General features: G+C 37.4%; 1 protein-coding gene across 9 annotated transcripts in view; it reads left to right on the top strand.

The window, feature by feature from the left end:
* The window catches only part of LOC115693881 (disease resistance protein L6-like), a 37,170-nt gene extending 25,857 nt beyond the window's left edge, over nt 1–11,313 (top strand). The window contains exons 5-10 of one of the 9 annotated variants that reach the window (XM_056306411.1): nt 8,549–8,653; nt 8,732–8,788; nt 8,866–9,062; nt 9,305–9,601; nt 9,705–9,934; nt 10,717–11,313. In XM_056306411.1, the coding sequence (XP_056162386.1) occupies nt 8,549–8,653; nt 8,732–8,788; nt 8,866–8,943 (240 nt within the window). In that variant the 3' untranslated portion in view covers nt 8,944–9,062; nt 9,305–9,601; nt 9,705–9,934; nt 10,717–11,313. The other 8 variants (XM_056306409.1, XM_056306410.1, XR_008815231.1 and 5 more) reach the window with 8 other exon arrangements.
* The last annotated feature ends 6,014 nt before the right edge of the window (nt 11,314–17,327 follow it).

Raw genomic sequence — 17,327 nt, 5'->3', positions numbered from 1 at the left:
TGTTAGTTTTATATCCCCAAAAACTTGCTGCTTCTACTCGCAAAAGAGTTCTTTTGATTAATTGCTGTTTTTGCCTAATTCTAGAACATAACTGAGGAGCAATTTCTTGGTTATGGATGATTAATATATATCTATACCTAGTAGTATTGTGATGAGGATGCTCTCCTTTTGGTAACTTCAATGCAATGATAAAAACTACAAAAACAGAATGTTTGACAGAGTACTTTTAGAGAAAAACTGACATTTATAAAATGTTGCGGGCATGCATTTCCCACATATTTGTTTGATGCACGCATTTGATGTTTGGATTTGTCTTTTGGTTTCTTGTGAGGTCTTCTATTTCTTTTTTCTTTTACTTAGTATTGACTTCTTATGAGTTGTTTGGTATGATAAATCAGACGTCCATTCATTTGTGATGATTTAGTGATCTTGGTTCCTGTATTTGTTAAGTTGGGTTAAGTGTATCCCCTAAGTATTATTGGTAGTGCAATTTAGTCCCCCATCTATTTTTGTTTTTGCTCAATATAGTCCTCTAACTTTCACTTTTTTTTGCAATCGAGCCTTTGGGGTCAATCGTTAGTGGACATCGTCAATTTGTTGATGTGGCATTTATGATATATGAGCAACCATGCAATATCACCCTTTAGTTATATATTATTTTCGTTGTATAGACTTTTCATAATAATGGATAGTTTCTTTCTATAAATATGCTAATACTTTTTATTTTTGTGACGATGGATGATTTTTCTATTAATACCCCGATATTATTTATTGTTAAATATAAGCTATCGTGCAATTATACTTATTTGTTTATTGTTCAACTCTTAGTGAGCATCTTATTTAGCAAAGATTTAGTTAACATGTGTACCATTATCTTATTTTTGTGAAACGAAAATTAAATTGGGGTAAATGTAACAGGGACTATTAGTTTGAGATTTTTTATGACATGAAAATTAGTATGGGATAAATGTGGAAGAATTCTACCAGTTTAGGATTTTTGGTATTTTTAAACAAAGTAAATATGGTTTTGAATTTCGTGTGAGATAAATTTTCATTATTAGCATGAAAGTTAAAAGGTGATCCACTAAAAGCAATTATAATATGTGGATGATTTGTACAAGCATCAAACAAGCATGTGCAAATGTCATGAGTATCGTTAATTAAGAAAAACTAAATATAAACATTGCGATGCACAACATAATGAAATAACAAGACTATTGAAAAAAAATGCTACCAATTCTTTCCAGCGAGCATATTTTTGCATGAAGGAAAATGTAATCAACTGAATAGAACATAGCTTAGAAGTGAAAAAAAAAGGTATCTATGAAGTTGTTGACAAAATTACAATAGACATACAAGAAACTTGTAATGTAAAAACAAGTACCGTCTCATATGAAAGACTACAGGTTTGAAGGAAAAGTTGAAACCACCAAACAAATCCGTAATATTAACTCTCGTGATTTGTGCTCAGTGTGCATCACCTAAAACAAAAAACGAATTTGAGTTCCTAAAATATTAGGTTACAACAAAAGAAAAAGGTAAAAGACTAGAGTTCCTTAAGAATACAATTGTATCAATCTTCATGTCCAATCTGTTCATACGGAAGATCTCATTAATCTATGGGAACATTGATCAAAATTTAGGTGACTACTACTACACTATAACAAAATCAATACGGCAACGAAAAGATAGCGTCAAACATCTATAGTAATAAAAAGAAAGTAAGAATCATTTATAGAACATTCGATATTATCAATTTTCCTTCCACGTATACTGCAAAACCCTCAGCGAAGAAACGCATGATAAGAAAGGAACGTAAAACACATGAGTACCTTTTGTGATGACATTCTCATTTTCATTTTGATATTTAGAATTGCAAACGTAGTATACCAAAAAGAATGGGGGGATTCTACAATTTGGATTCCTTAATTTTGATACATGTTTTGATGGCAAGTTTGATGGATGTATTTGGACTCTTAGAGTCGTATTGGTTCACATATGCAAGATAGGAGTAAATGTAGTGTTATTTCACATATAAATGGCATGAATTTTCATAGATATACTTGAATTAGTGTATACATGAAGAGAGGCCATCTATTGTAATTGCAAATGGATGCAAATTTTGGGCATTCAGAAGGTGCAAATTGCGAAGAGCATAATTGGAAGAGGAAAACTTTGGGAACAACCCCTTGAGCTTCTGATCTTTACATAGATTAGATAAATAGTATGCAACCATAACATGTCAAAAACAAAATTTAAAGGAGAAGCCTACGCCATGATAGTATGACAGCAAATTGAAATCATTGCATTTTATTTTACATCAATTGATCTCATCTCATCATTTAAAACTTATGGTCCACAATGTTTCCAAGTTGCAGGGCACTAGAAAGATTGAGGCACTTTCTCTTGGCAAATGTGGCAAGGGAAGAAGATACACAGCTGAACAATTTAAAGAAATGACCAACTTGAGGTTCCTTCTAGCGGATGGTGCGAATTTCGCCGGAGATTTCCAAAACTTACTTCCTAAATTAAGATGGCTTCAGTGGGCGAATTGTCCCTCGGATTTTACTGCGGCCAACTTTCATCCGAATAAATTAGTTGTACTCGATCTGTCAAACAGTACAATTTCGGAGGACTGGGGAGGATGGGCTCCACTCAAGGTAAGATGTAAAGAAGGCATTGAAGTATTTTCAATATAAATTTTTTTTCCTTGTACATATAACATTTGAAAATTGATTTTCATAATTAAACTAGCCGTTTCTCTTTAATCTCATACTATTGAAGGAATACATGGTGCCCAAAGAATGCATCTCTCTTCCATTTGAATTTGTCATATGCTATTTGATAATAAAATTTGCTTCTATTTAATCAGTAAACATTTCCTTTGAAATGTTATACGAAAATAAATGCAGTCAACACTTATACATCCCCAACATTCTTTTGCAATTGATATACTTAAAAAAACATTTATCTATTGGCGTGGTCAAACACTACCAAAAGAGACATTTAAAATTAAACAAGACAACTGTGAAGGAGTCAAGGAGCACAAGCATTTTTTGAGCAATTCTAAAATGTCAAAACATAAGGAGTAGTGGAAAATCACAGGCTGCCAGTGTCCAATGACATTGAGGTACCATTTCTTTTTTTCAGATGGCAACCGAGCTCAAAGTTCTCAACCTCGAGAATTGTCAATCTTTGAGAAGAACTCCCGACTTGTCTGCTTTCGAAAGCTTGGAGATTTTGATTCTTGTAAGTTGTCAAAATCTAAAAGAGATTCATCCTTCTATTGGGGACATCAAGACCCTCATTTGCTTGGATGTCTCTTGGTGTAAAAGACTCAAGAAGCTACCGGCAGGAATAGGTAGAATGGTAAAATTAACGGAGCTTCGCATAAATTACACTAATATACAAGAGATTCCTATTTCGAGAGGTTGTTTGATGGAGCTGGAGACTCTATGTGTCGAATGTTGTGAACGACTTTCTCAACTTCCTAAATCTATGGGCTCCCTTGTCTCATTAACTCTATTGGACTTATCTGATTCAGCAATTGAAGAATTACCTGAATCCATTGGTTCCATGAAGAAGCTCGAGACTTTGAATGCCTCTGAATGTAGACTATTAGATAACATACCCAGCTCCATAGGCAATCTAGCATCCCTACAAAGCTTGTTCTTACATGACTGCTCCTCATTGACAGAGATCCCCGACTCGATTGAAAAATTAGCATCATTGACTGAGTTGTACTTAGGAAATACATCGATTACGAAATTACCTGAAAGCATTGGGAATATGCCAAATTTGAGGATCTTGGACATACATAGAACTAACATAAAGGAATTGCCTGATGCCATCGGGAAGTTGGCAAAACTCCAAAGGTTGGAAGCTGGAGGATGCAAAAAGCTAGAACAGCTACCTAGTAATATATGCGAATTGGTTTCGTTGGAGGAGCTTTCTTTATATGATTCAAGCATTTCGGGCTTGCCAGAAAGCATTTCTAAGCTCTCTTCTCTCCAAAAGCTCGATGTTAAATATTGTGAAAAGCTCCGAGAATTACCAGAACTGTCTTCTGGCTTAACAATTCTAATTATCACCTGCCAAAGGCCGCCGTTGCCCAATTTTTCCCAACTATCCCGTCTCGAGACACTCGCTTTTTATAATTGCCCTTGGCTTGAACATGTCCCAGAGCTTCCCATTGGACTATCGCAGCTTCTTATTGAAGGTTGCGGAAAATTGAAAGCATTCACGAATTTGTCAAACTCGAAGCACTTATCAGATTTGCATCTCACCAATTGCTTTCATCTCGCAGAAGTCACCGGCTTCGAAGGTTCACATTGCCTATCCAACTTACCTGCAGGGAAATGCCCTAAGATAGCTAGGGTTGATGGGATTGAAGATTCTTCGAAGTTGATGAGCCCAAATGCATCTCAGCTCGATGGATCGCTAGATCTTTCCGATTCAAAGATTCTGCAGAGAATGGACACCGCAACAAGTTGCGTGAATTCAGTTGAAATCCAAGACCCTGGTGGATCAAAATCCTCTCAAGTGTCGGATATCCTTAAGTGCACGTCCGCCGGACGATTGCTAGACTTTTCCAGTTTTAAATACCTGAGAAGCCTTTTTGTTTGGAGTTGCAATGGTGTAACTGAAATTCAAGGCCCCGATAGATCAGAATCCTTGACATATTTGACTATTGGCGGGTGCTCTTCCCTTAGATCGGTGGACCTCTTGAACGTAAAGAATCTGCAGCATTTTCGTTCTTTCATATGCGAAAATTTAGTTGAAATTCGAGGGCTGGAGGGATTAGGACCCATGCGAGAATTCATTATTTCTGGATGTCCGTCTCTTAGACAATCACCGGACCTGTTGCGTTTAAAGGCGTTGTCCCGCTGGAAGTGAGGGAGGTGGGAGGGAGGGAGGTGGTCTGGGCCAGTTGGGGGTGAGGATCACAGACAGAAAGAAGGTGTTTCGGATCTCCTCCCCATTTTCTCTTCCCATTCCCTCATTCATTCTTTTCTTCTCATCATCAGTTGTGTTCAGTCAAGGAGAGAGAGAGAGAGAACGGAAGAAGAGCAGTAGTTTTCGCGACTGAGGGAGGGGGTTCACCGAGTCCAATTGCCGATTCCTCGAGCTGGCCTTGCGATTCCTAGGAGCAGATCGAGATGGTTAGTTCTTTTTCTTTTTTATTGAATCCTCCTTTGGCGATTGTCCAATTTCGATGCTTGATTCGCCTGCCTGGTTACTTCTTCTTCTTCTTCTTTTTCCTCTAATGAAGGAAAGTTTGGGGTTGATGATGTTCCTGTGGAAGTCTAATGGTTGCGCCTGTGTTATGGATGTATACATAGTAAAATATGTAAAAAAGCAAAGAGATAGCCCTGGTGATATCTTTTCTGGCAGGCCTCTTGAATTTGCACTTACTTATGAAGTGAAAATTGATTGATATCGGGCGAGTCTTCATCACCTCAGTAGTAAACAACTTGAGTTTCCTCCATAACCATTTGGCGTTGGAGGAGACAGCAAACTCAATAGGTAGGAGTTGTCCAAAGGTTACCTGGTAACTTAACCAAAACATTCAACCAAGATTAGCTATCGGGAAACATCTCCCCGATACATCAAGTAAATGTAAGATTGTGTGATGTTGAATCCTACCAAGAACACTAACTGGAAGTGCTCATCAACGAAGGACAGAAATAATTCTTTCAGCTGAGTAAAAGAATAATGCACAAAGCTGTGTGGATAAGCTGGACATTGTGGGACTATCTAGTAGGCAGTTACTAGCAAAATACTTTGAACCTGTACTTTTACAAGATGGACCCTCCCTTTGGAGTTGAAGTAACATATGTGATTGAAGGATTGGAAAATAGATGATATCCTTGGTCTATGATGACACAGAGAGAAGGCACATTGTTTAAGTTAAGTAGTTTTATTTTGTTTTGTCATCTTTTCAGGGTTTAGTGAAGATAGTAGTAGCCGGTGCTCCTCTTTGTTTTTTATTCTGGTTACTAGATTTGTTTTAGGATTTGAATTATGTTGTATAGAGACGGATAGGTATTGCCTTGGTGCCTCACTTATTATACCTTTTACATAACAAAGAAATCAGAGAGAAAAGAAATTGAGATTGGGTTGCCAGAGGAGTGATTCATAATACTAATTCAAGGATTGATGTTCGTCTACCCACAGACAAACTAATATACAATCAATTAAAGATGAGCTATGAGTATGGGTTGTACCTCTCCATTCTGTGGAGTTTCTCCCATGCATGAACACAGCATGTGTTACGTTTGCCGGTGGCAAAAGGAATATTGAAAAAGCAGGAACCAAGATTATTGCGTTCAGTCATCTGCCTAGTTCTTGGGGCATGAACTTTTGTCTTCCCAGCTCAAAGCACTCTTCGCCTTCCCCTTCAAATGATATAAAGGAGCCAAAATTATTTGATGACACTGATACTTGGATAATCATACATGTTAAATTGTTTTTCCTGTAGTCGGTTGCTCCCAAACTTTCGTGTAATAAAAAGAAGTATCTTGCGCTCCTTTTTTAGGAGCAAATGGGATCGTTGAGGTTAACCTATGTCCAGGTATTTACCTTTTCATCTCTGCTTTTGCATGATAACTTGGTGGAATTTTCGCTCTTCATTGATGGTGTTTCATTGTTATGCTACGCCGAATGCTGATAAGTTCCTCTGGATTAGTCAGAGCATTATGAATAGTGGCTGTTAGTTATATCTATACAAGATTGTTACATTGAAAATCGTTTTTAGGATTGCTGTCTGTATAGGATGCAATTAAAAAGATGGAAGTTGGTCACGTCAAAAATCATTCCCAGTTGGGACCAGGAGAAGGATCATTGGATATGTAGAATGGGATTCCTAATCCCAGTCCCAAATATCCTACTTTGCCTATTTAATTAGGACTCAACCTCATAGTAAATGAAATTAGGCCCCAGTTCTCACTGTCCATGATCCATTGTGCGTCTAAAACAATATCTAAAGGCCAAACCTGCTAATTAGGGCTAACTTTGGGGATTGAACTATGAGGGGATTATAAATGAGAATGAGGTGCCGCCCTCATCCTGAATTAGATTGGATGGAAGATTTAATTGGTGGTTGTGGCAAGGCTGAAGATACTTTCTATACAGACTTGGGTGAATCCATAAGCTTTTCACTGGAGTAAGAATAGCTTTTTATTGCTGGAGTTGGAAGTGGGCTCTATCTTCATGAGAGCTTGGGTTGGGGTAATGGAAGGTCTTCTGTGCCTCCACAAACAGCAGTGCAGCACAATGCGAACACCTTTGTACAGCAACCATCTCTTCTGGCTGGGGACGGAATTCTTTTTTACGTCATAGCATATAGCTCTTTACCCTGTTTATTTCTTTCATCCTGCTGTCTTCTTCTTTTCACCGCCATTATCTGGTTTTGCGATTGTTTTATTCTCTTCTTTACTTTTGGCCCAGATGCTTCTCTAGTTAACTTTCATTAAGAGGTAGGAGAGCTTCTTCAGTGATGTGCTTCTGCTGTGGTGATGCTCCTGCTTTTATCTTCTACTTTTGAGCTTCATTCCCTCTTTTCAAAGATAACATACAGGTGTTAGTACAGAAAAAAGTTTAAGAATCTATCACTTTATACCTTAATTTTCTGTAGTCTCATGATCATTGATCTAAAGTATGGTCCAATTTCAATCATTTAGGATCAATCTTAACAACCTTTACCTTAAGGGTTAGATTTTATACTGCAGGGATTGCCTCCCGTATGTGTATTGATTAGATCATGAACAGTCGTTTTGTGTAGCTGTGACATGCCATCTATGTATAACTATCTAAAAACGAATGTGCTTGCCATATCGAAGTGGGAATTGGCTCAAGGCAATCTGTTGGGATGCAAGATCTCAGGCCTGGTGCTTGTGCTCTAGAATCTAGTATGGTGAATCCTCTAGAATCTAGTATTGTGGAATCCTCTTCAGTTTCTCACCTTGTGTTTCTGGATTCTCTCCCATGATTGATCCAAATTTTTACTTCCGGTTCTCCTACTCATGTATGATACACATTACATTTTTTTCATGTCTAGTTCATGTTGTGTTTCATGATATGTCCTTTATGGGGATATTATAGTGCTTGTGCTGTTTGCAAGTTTTCAATTGGCTGGGATCCTCTTCATAGAGATACCTGTATTTGCATTGCACCTTGCTATTGTCCCTTTTGGTTCCTTTATTGACCATATTTTCATTCTAGAGTGACAAATTTTCCGTTCTGTTAATCAAATAGTTCAAATCAAAGTTTTAATTGTGATCTCGATGTAATAAAGTCATTGACTTGATTGGATAGTGACCGACATGTCGCTGTTTTCTTATCAACAGGCTGTGACAGCAATGGTGCAGCAGGCTATGCAATATGTTGGCCAGACAACTAATCTTGAGACCAAGATAGAGCTTATCAAGACACTTAACTCTGTCGCCGCTGGGAAGGTGAATATGTGTAATCAAACTCTATTACAGCTTATATTCATCAGCAATTTGTTTTTGTTTGGTGGTTTCTATAGCTAGTTTTGTCATGCCAGATATATGTCGAAATTGAGAGAGCACGGTTGATCAAGAAACTTGCAAAAATAAAGGAAGAACAGGGTCTTATAGCAGAAGCTACTGATTTGATGCAAGAAATCGGGGTAACTTGAATTTGACTTCTGTTGTCATGTAATTGGTTTTTCCTTGTCGAACATTCCTATGATGGGTTTGAAATGCAGGTAGAAACTTTTGGAGCAATGGCAAGGACGGAGAAAATTGCCTTTATTTTTCAACAAGTACGGGTTTTTTGTATTGCTTTTAGCTGTTTATGCACTGTTACTATTATTGGTTTTCTGATCGATGGATTTTGTAGGTTCGTTTGTGCTTAGATCGCCAGGATTATGTCTGTGCACATATCCTTTCCAGGAAGATCAGCTCCCTGAGTGTTTGATGCAGATCCTTCCAAAGAAAAGAAAAGGCCTAAAGAAGGTGAAAACATTGTCGAACTAGCGCCAGCTGATTTTCCGTCACTTCTGGAGTTGAAATGGATATACTATGACCCGTGACACGGTAAATTTGTGTTTTTCTTTTTCTAATGTTGTGTCCACTATCTTTTAACTAATTTGTTTCTGCCGATCAAGCGCCACCCGGTGTTCAGGTTGTGGTTCAAACCACGAACTTGTATGGCTTTATATATCTGGCACATACTCTTCTTCCTTTCTAGCTTTATCGCAAACTTTGACGTTCCAGATGTACTGGTAGATTTTAACTCACATCTTAGTTTACCCCACATTTTGTGTTTCATGATGTAGGCATAGGTAATACTCACATAACAATGATTACCTTGAGATTTGTTGATACTATAAGGCGATATATGAGATTCCATCAGTGAAGTGCAACCCAGAGCAGTGGATACCGATGAAGTTCTTTCCTTGTTAAGTCTTCACCGAGCTTTTCAAGGTTCAGCTGTTCATTCTGTGATTTAATTAAATGCAGGTTCTAAGGAAAATCTGCTGGTACTTAGTTCTATAACCATATGATCCTATGTAGTCAAGCCTTCTTAATGCCACTTTAGAGGATGAACATCTATCAGAAATTCCCCAATTCAGGTACCATCTTTGAATTGTTCTAGGTAATTGGTTGTACATTTTTCAATATCTCAATAATGTGCCATAGAATTTGGTCGACCATGCCTTTGATATTTTAACGCAGGTTGCTGCTGAAACAATTGGTCACAGTGGAGGTTATCCAACGGACTTCTCTTTAAAGTACTGTCAAAGAAGAATTTGAGAATGAGAAAACATGCTAGGAGATGCACTGGTTGAGAAGGCAGCAGAAAATCTTAGACAGGGCCTGATCATAGTCAAAAGAAGAATTTTGGCTTCTCCTGGGCGAGACAAGCTACCTTTAGCTTGGAGCCTCTTCAGAGAATCTTTGAACATGTAATTACAGAACTTGTCGTTTTTCTTCTTTTCATTGGATCACCATTCAGATGTGACTCGCTCTATTTTCTGCATAATATTATCGTTGTTTTGAAGTATTCCTTGAGGATTACCCTAAAGAGACTTGCAGAGCTGTTATGCCTCAGTATCCAGGTCTGATTATGTGGAACATTTATTTATGTTCTTTATCAATGTCACTCTTTATTAATGATTGCCTAGACCCCTCATTTAACCCTGAGAAGCCCCTCTGCCTGTGATCCCTGATTGGGGCATGGTTGCTGGACTTAGATACAAGTTGCCGTGGATTTGAGAATGTTGTCTTCATATTTTTGTTTCGTACACTTGGCTCAGTCAACTTCTGCTCATAAACTTATTGTAGCTGTAAGTGTCATTGTCTGGCATTGTGAAACCATTTCTTGTGCCATGGAGCCTGCAATTCTAATGCGCTTTAGAAGGGGGGGAGGAGCTCTGCTATATTGCTAGATATAGCTGAGCAAGCTTTTCTGCTTGTATTAACACTCACCATTTCCTGTGTTACAAAAGTATATCTCGCTAGAGATCTTGATTAATGTGTTCAGAAAATCTTTGTAGCTAAATCACTCAAGGAAAAGAGCTTTGTTTTTGGGTTCTCTTATTGCTGTTGTTAAGAGCTTAATTCAATCACATGCCTCAATTTATTAAATCAATACTATCATCTGATAGACAGTCCATTTAATGATAATTATACGAGCTTGTATGATATTCTATCAGCATGACCTCTCACTTCTATATTGCCATTCTAGGAAGCTGAGAAGCATCTCTCCTTAATGGTTGTTTCCAAGTCCCTGGTGGCAAAGATAGACTGACCAATGGGAATTGTCGGTTTCCAAATGACGAAGGACCGCAATGAGATTTTGAACTCAGGGGCGACAAATTTGGAAAAGCTGCTTGACCTTGTCGAGAAAAGTTGCCACCAAATCCCCAAGGAAACCACAGTTCATAAAGCTGCTTTGAGAGCTTGAAGATGTTTTTAGTTGAATGAATGATCTCTCTCCCCTTGAGCCTCCCTCTTTCTCTCTCTCACCGAAGAATGCTGTTTCACATTGTGGTCTGAAGTGGGGACTGGAGATATTCACCATAGAACTCTCGTGTAGCTGTCTTGAATTTGATTGCATATTTTGCAGGTGGAACAGATCCGGGCCTTGTTTCGGACTGAAATGATTTACTGAATACACTTTCTATATAGGAACGTAGTTTGGTCTTTTCAGCTTTCTTCTTTCCTCTTTACCCCCTCCTTTTAATTGAAGATTTGTGGGCTTTAAGGGTCCAGAACTTGTACCAATGGGAAACGTATCAGCACATGCACTCATTTGGATTGAAATAAGCGCCTTGTTACAGAATTGTGTTTCGCATTGCAAATATTGTCGATGCGTGTTTTTCTAACAGCGGGGATAACATTAGCTCTCTAAAGAGTAAAGGTTTAACGAATGCTACTTTTCCATTTCATTTCACATCCGAAATGGGCGCCTGTTTCTAGGGAGCTTCATTTCAATAAGAAAACTGTACTTTTTATTTCCTCAAATGACGTTATTTTTCTCCAAGTTGATACTTGCTACGGCGTCGACCTTGTCCTATAGATTTCCAGTTCCATCTTTTTCTTTATGGAAACTGAAAAGATTGGGAAAAGCTGTGGTCACGACAACTTTTGACTGTGGAAATAGTTATGCCCACTAAGCACAAAGCTCAATTTCTATGGCGAAAAGCACAACTTTCTTCACAAAAGTAAATGTATTTATCATTTTATTAAAGAACACGATCGTAACTTACTTAGCATAAGTTAGACAAAGAAAATTAGTAATTTTCAATGTACTAACCTTTCTTGTTATATGTGCCGTCAATACTTTGGAAATTACATCAATCATCATAAGATACACTTGAAAGTCATTCTTGAGGTCCTCATTAGCATGATCAATTATTTATGAGAAGTAAATTGTTTTTTTCTTAAAAATTTAGTTTTAGTTTAAAGGGACCAGAAACATGTTTTAGTGTACTTGTCAACGCCTTATTTGTAGTGTAGGAAAAATTCGACATAACGCAAAAAATCAATTTTTCGGCCATTATTTGACGATCTCTTTTCGCCACTTACTAAAACCAATTAAAATTTTGAAAAAGAAAAAAAAAACAACTGCTATAAAAGCATTCAAAACATTTTGTTGGACAAAAATTAACGTAAGAAAAGGTTTGTCATGTTCATTACAGTAATGGTGGATCATATGCTTCATGAAGAAACCGCCATTAATTATAGTCCACAATTTTCGCCCGATTGGAGTGGTACCAATTCGAAAACCCTAATTCGTTTTCCCTTTTCTTGTTTTTTCTTTACAGAACACTAAATCCCATCTTCCTTTTTTCTTTTTATACAATTCCTCCGTTTTCAATTGCTTTTTCTTTTTTTTTACTTTTCCATCCTATGTATGGTCATTTTAAAGGGGCCGACATTACAAGTCAGCATTTTGACAATTCACATCAATAACGTGATAAATTTTAAAAAGTAGAGATAGCCTTTGAAGAAAAAAAAGGACAAGAAAGTCGAGGGACTAAAGGCGATATTAGCCCTTCTTTTAATTGAAAATTTATGTTCTTATTTTTTGGTATTACGCGAATCGTTCCCCTATAAAGTATAGAGGACTCTCGCCCTTTTCCCACTTTCCCAGGATCTCAGTTGGAGTTGTTGTTGGGCTGAAATCAATCCAGACAAAAAACGGCCCAAATGGTGAAATCGGATGCTTACACTTTCTTCATCCAAAGCTCATTTCTTGGAGACCGTTGCCTCTTCTTCAAACCGGAGTAGTGTTGTCTTCAACTCATAACCATCACCGTCTTCTTCAGCCACTTAAGACGGTCGAGCCAAGTCCCCAAGATCCCGAAGCTCCACAACAATGGCATCGTGGGATCGGCCAGGGAGCCGCTCTCTCTCTCTCTCTGCTTAGAGGGAAGAAGCTGTTCCGGAAGGCTGTCTTGCCTTCGCGAGCGTCCCTTCTCTGCACGCGGACCATGATCTTTCAAGGCGAAAAACGTGACCCCAAATGTTACTTTCCTTAGAATCTCGAGCTCGGTCCTTGTTGAGAGACCGCGATGGTTTCCGAATGTGGGTTTCTTCGCTTGTGGATTGAAAACAGCGCGGCTGAGACATAAATACCGGTGGGGGAAAAGCCCTCGTCCCTACCGATCTGAGAATGACCTAGGTGGAGCCAATGTCTGGGGCATTCATAATCATAAACAAAAATTTGGGATGAACGGACCAAAATATTTGAGACATTTGTGGCATAAGTTTTGTCTTATTGACGCTTTTCGTTAATCATTTATTTGGATCTTGAGGAGAAGCTTCAATTGTGTTCATTTACAGCTTGAGACCTATAAATGGACGTAAATGATTGTTGACTCATTTTCTATGCTTGGTTTTTCCACGTATTTTCAAATTTCCACACCTTTTAAGAATATTTCTAAAAAAGAATAAAAAGTTAAGGGAAAATTAGGAATTCAAAATGATTGTTGGTATTAGATGTCAAATATTTATCTAATTCGACACTGCCTATATTTGGATTGTTACACTGGTAAATAAGTATCGTACAAACTCAAATGGACATGACAACAATTTAAAGCTGTGCAGGCATGAGGGAACCGCTATCAAAGTTGAAAATATTTTATGTAGTGATAACAAGGCTTGCGTCAAGTTGCCTAATAGAACAGAATTAGAATCGGGATTAGGATGCTGGGGGTCTTATCAATGTTGGCATGCTGTGCTATTCTTCTATTGCCAATTAATACTATTCTGTGACAAGATCTTCAACTAAACAAATCAAATCGTGGCATTTGGCATGTCTCTTTATATAGTCGTTAGTATTAATTATACATCAAATCATAATCCTAAATTAGGTCTATGCATTTCATGCATTCCGTCCATCTTCAATTAAAGGAACTAGTTTGGACCTTGTCATAGGACATGGGCTTGTGATTGTACAATTGAGACTTTGAGCGACGTGGTTTTACCCATGTATTGAAACTTTCGACTCGAAATTATTTCTAAATTTGTGTATTACATAACTTATTGGATTTTCTTTTCTTTCTTTTTTTGGATAGCGAGCACATAGGATTTCCTTTCCAAATCACTAGTTGATCATGTGACATAACGTTCAATTTTTAATCTTCTTGCTTGCAAGCTTTTGATCCTAGAATGATGAGTCGTGCTTAGTCACTCGCATACTAAGCCGTTGAGCTTTTTTTTTAATATTATCTAATCATTTCATTCCGAAGAAGCTTAATATTGTGCTAAGGAAAAATGCACTTTGGTAGAACTTGTAAGCCGAAAATGTTAACACGAAATAAAAAGCTAAACACCAAATGAAATAAAAAGGAAAATGGCATCACTAAATAATTATTCGACAGTGGAGAACCCGTTGGCCAAGAATTTCTAAATGTGACACTAAATATATAAACCTGCGATTCCACCCACTCACGAGGAGCCAACTTGTAAGTCCATGAAAAGGAAAAAGAAGGAACAACAAAATCACCACGTGTATGTAATGAGATGATTTAACAGAATTACCTCGTGCAACTCAATTAGTTGTTGATTGTGCAAACAAGATCGTTGTAATCGTCTAACTTGCCCAAGCAAGAACAAACAAAACCTTCCGTATTTACCTTCAATCGATTGTCAGTTGCCTTGATAATGCAATATCCATATACTATAGATTCTTCAGTCATTGTTGATATATCAAATGTCCGAATATGCTTATTAGTTCCATTCAAATCGTGATACAGAGTCTCATCCAATTCTAGTCTTTCGTAAAACGTGTGCATCTAATCTTCTGCCGACCTTACTCCAAGCATCAGTATTGCTAGTTGGTTTTCTTTTCAATTTCTTATTTACTGGGAAAAGCAAGTCAAGTCAAGGAGCACATGCATAGGTAGGTTGAACGCACCTTCCGCATAGTGCTGCGGAAATTACGCCTGAAATAATTGCCCCTTGCTTTCATTTTCTAATTATTTTATTAATAGAAAAAGCAAGTCAAGTCGAAGTCAAGTCATGCTCACTTTCAAACAAAATGGATGGGTAGGCTCCGTGCACCTTCTGAGCAATGTTGTGGAAATTACGCGTGCAATAATTGCCCTTTTGTGCAATAATTGCCCTTCTCGTGCAGCATGTATCGCAGCAGTTCGATTACTTAAAGAGCAGTTCGATTAGTTGAAGAGTCTTAAATAGTTGGATGGCAATAACTCAGGATTGTTCAAGCACGCACAGTAGAGAGTGTTGTGAATGTGATGTCATTTCTCTCTAAACTTTCGGTCACTAGAATGTGTTCGATGTCGACTAGTTTTGTCATTTCTCTCAACTCTTGGCATGTATTTGTGGGTAATATCATGAGAAGCTTGAAATATTAAGGATAATGTGTTTCTTGGACGACTCTATCAAATTTCAGGTTTGATGGAAGTTCACTTTACATAGTCTCTTCCCATTTTCAATTTACGATCGGTGCTTCCAAGTAGCAACTTAGGATTCTTTCTTTGTCTAATTTGTTTTCACTTTTATTTTCTGGTTGGCGAAGTATAGAAACCATCACATATTTTTTATTAATCTCATCATTTGATTGATTTCATCAAACAGTTGTTTTATAAATTCCTTTCTTTATGGAAGAAGATGTGAAGGGTTTGAATATCTTGACATAGAGTGAAATGGGAAAAGAGTCACTCCTATGGGAACCATTGAGTAGTTTTTGAACTTTAATTCATTTCATGGAACATGTTTGAAGGGAACAACAAAAATATGATTCAATCCTTAAGTTTTAAGTTACACTTTTATGCAAATCTCCAATTCTAGTAAGTACACGATGTATGGCAAACCCTCGTGGAAGTATCAGAAGCAACCCAAGTGAAAAGTGCGCATCTCTTCTTCACTTCAAAAGCGGATTACTTTATTGATGTCAATGTGCAGAGCTTTGGATACTTCATTGCTTTTCATGTTTCAGTGTACAAAAAGGCTCGTGTTGAAACTACAATCCGGAATTTACATCAACGCAAATAATAAAAAGGAGAAGATGCACAAATATGAATTAGTTGATTAGAAACGTCACGTGGAATGTTTTTTCCAATTTCACACTTGAGTTGATAGAAGAGTCATATTGAGAAATATATTTCTAATTAAGTTGAATTCGAGAAAGCCCATTCATAATCCGACTTACTAGCAATACATTACTCCCTACGTTTTGTTGTTAGGATTGGTAGATCATTGCCATGCCTAAAAACATGTGGGTTCAACGACATTGTAGATTGATTCATACATTTCAAAGTCATCAGTTGGAGTTAAAGTGGACTGTAAAATGCATGTGAAGGAATTCGAAAAGTGTAGAATGAACTAGGTGTAGAATGAACTAGGTGCAGACGATGTTAGGTGCAATCATGAAAAAAAATTTGGTTGAACGGACCAAAATATTTTAGATATTTGTAGCATAAGTTTCGTCGTATTAATGTATTTCATTAATAGCTTCAGTTTTTCAAATCACATCTTCTAATGCTAAATAAGCTAATACTGAATCCTCCTCTATTGTGCTGCAAAAAATTATATTTTGGTGAAGAACCCGTTTGCCGAGAATGTCAACATGAAATAAAAAGTCACAAAAGATGACACAAAAAGGAAAAAAAAAAGTATCACCAAATTATTATTTGGTTATGGACAGCTGTTGGCCGAGAATTTTTTAACGCGACACCAAAAGAATAAAATTTATGTAAAATGTTGAAAACTATTAATTTAGGGAGAGAGATAAAAGCGACTTGGCTGGAGGGTAATGACTTAATAATTTTTAAGCAAAAAGTAGTACGGAGAAATCTAATTTAAGAAAATTATTTTGAAAGAGATTTATTTTAGAGTTACTTTTCCATACGGATCGCTTTTGAAAAAAAAAGAGGTTCATTGTGGATATAAAAAAGTAATGTGTCCAGTGGCCTTTTAATAACAGAATCGTATATAATCACGATTGATATGCTTTTGTCATTGACTCATGTACATTAGCAGCATACTAGAGAATGAAAGCAAGTCAAGTCGAGTCAAGACAGCGCTGGATCTCTCAAATTTCAATGAAAGCACGCGGATAGGCTCCAAGCACCTTCCGCGCAATATGCTGAGAATCGGTGGAGATCACAGCGGGAGCATGCGAGTATTGCTCGTCAGTTCTCTTTTCTACTTTTTTCTTATTAATATAAAGAACGAGTCAAGTCGTGATGCTGTGGAAATTACGCGTGCAATGATTGTTCTTTCCGTGGTATGCCTCACAGCGGTTCGATTAGCATGAAGAGTCTTGGACCGTTGGACGGCAAGAACTCAGACATTGTTCAAAACACGCATATTAGAGAATGTTGT

Source organism: Syzygium oleosum, unplaced genomic scaffold (assembly GCF_021117445.2).
Source record: "Syzygium oleosum isolate NSW1041296 unplaced genomic scaffold, Sole_v2.1 Sole_v2.44, whole genome shotgun sequence".
Taxonomy (NCBI): Eukaryota; Viridiplantae; Streptophyta; class Magnoliopsida; order Myrtales; family Myrtaceae; genus Syzygium; species Syzygium oleosum.
Note: the sequence above shows the minus strand (reverse complement) of the source record. Positions and strands in the feature narration are given on the sequence as shown.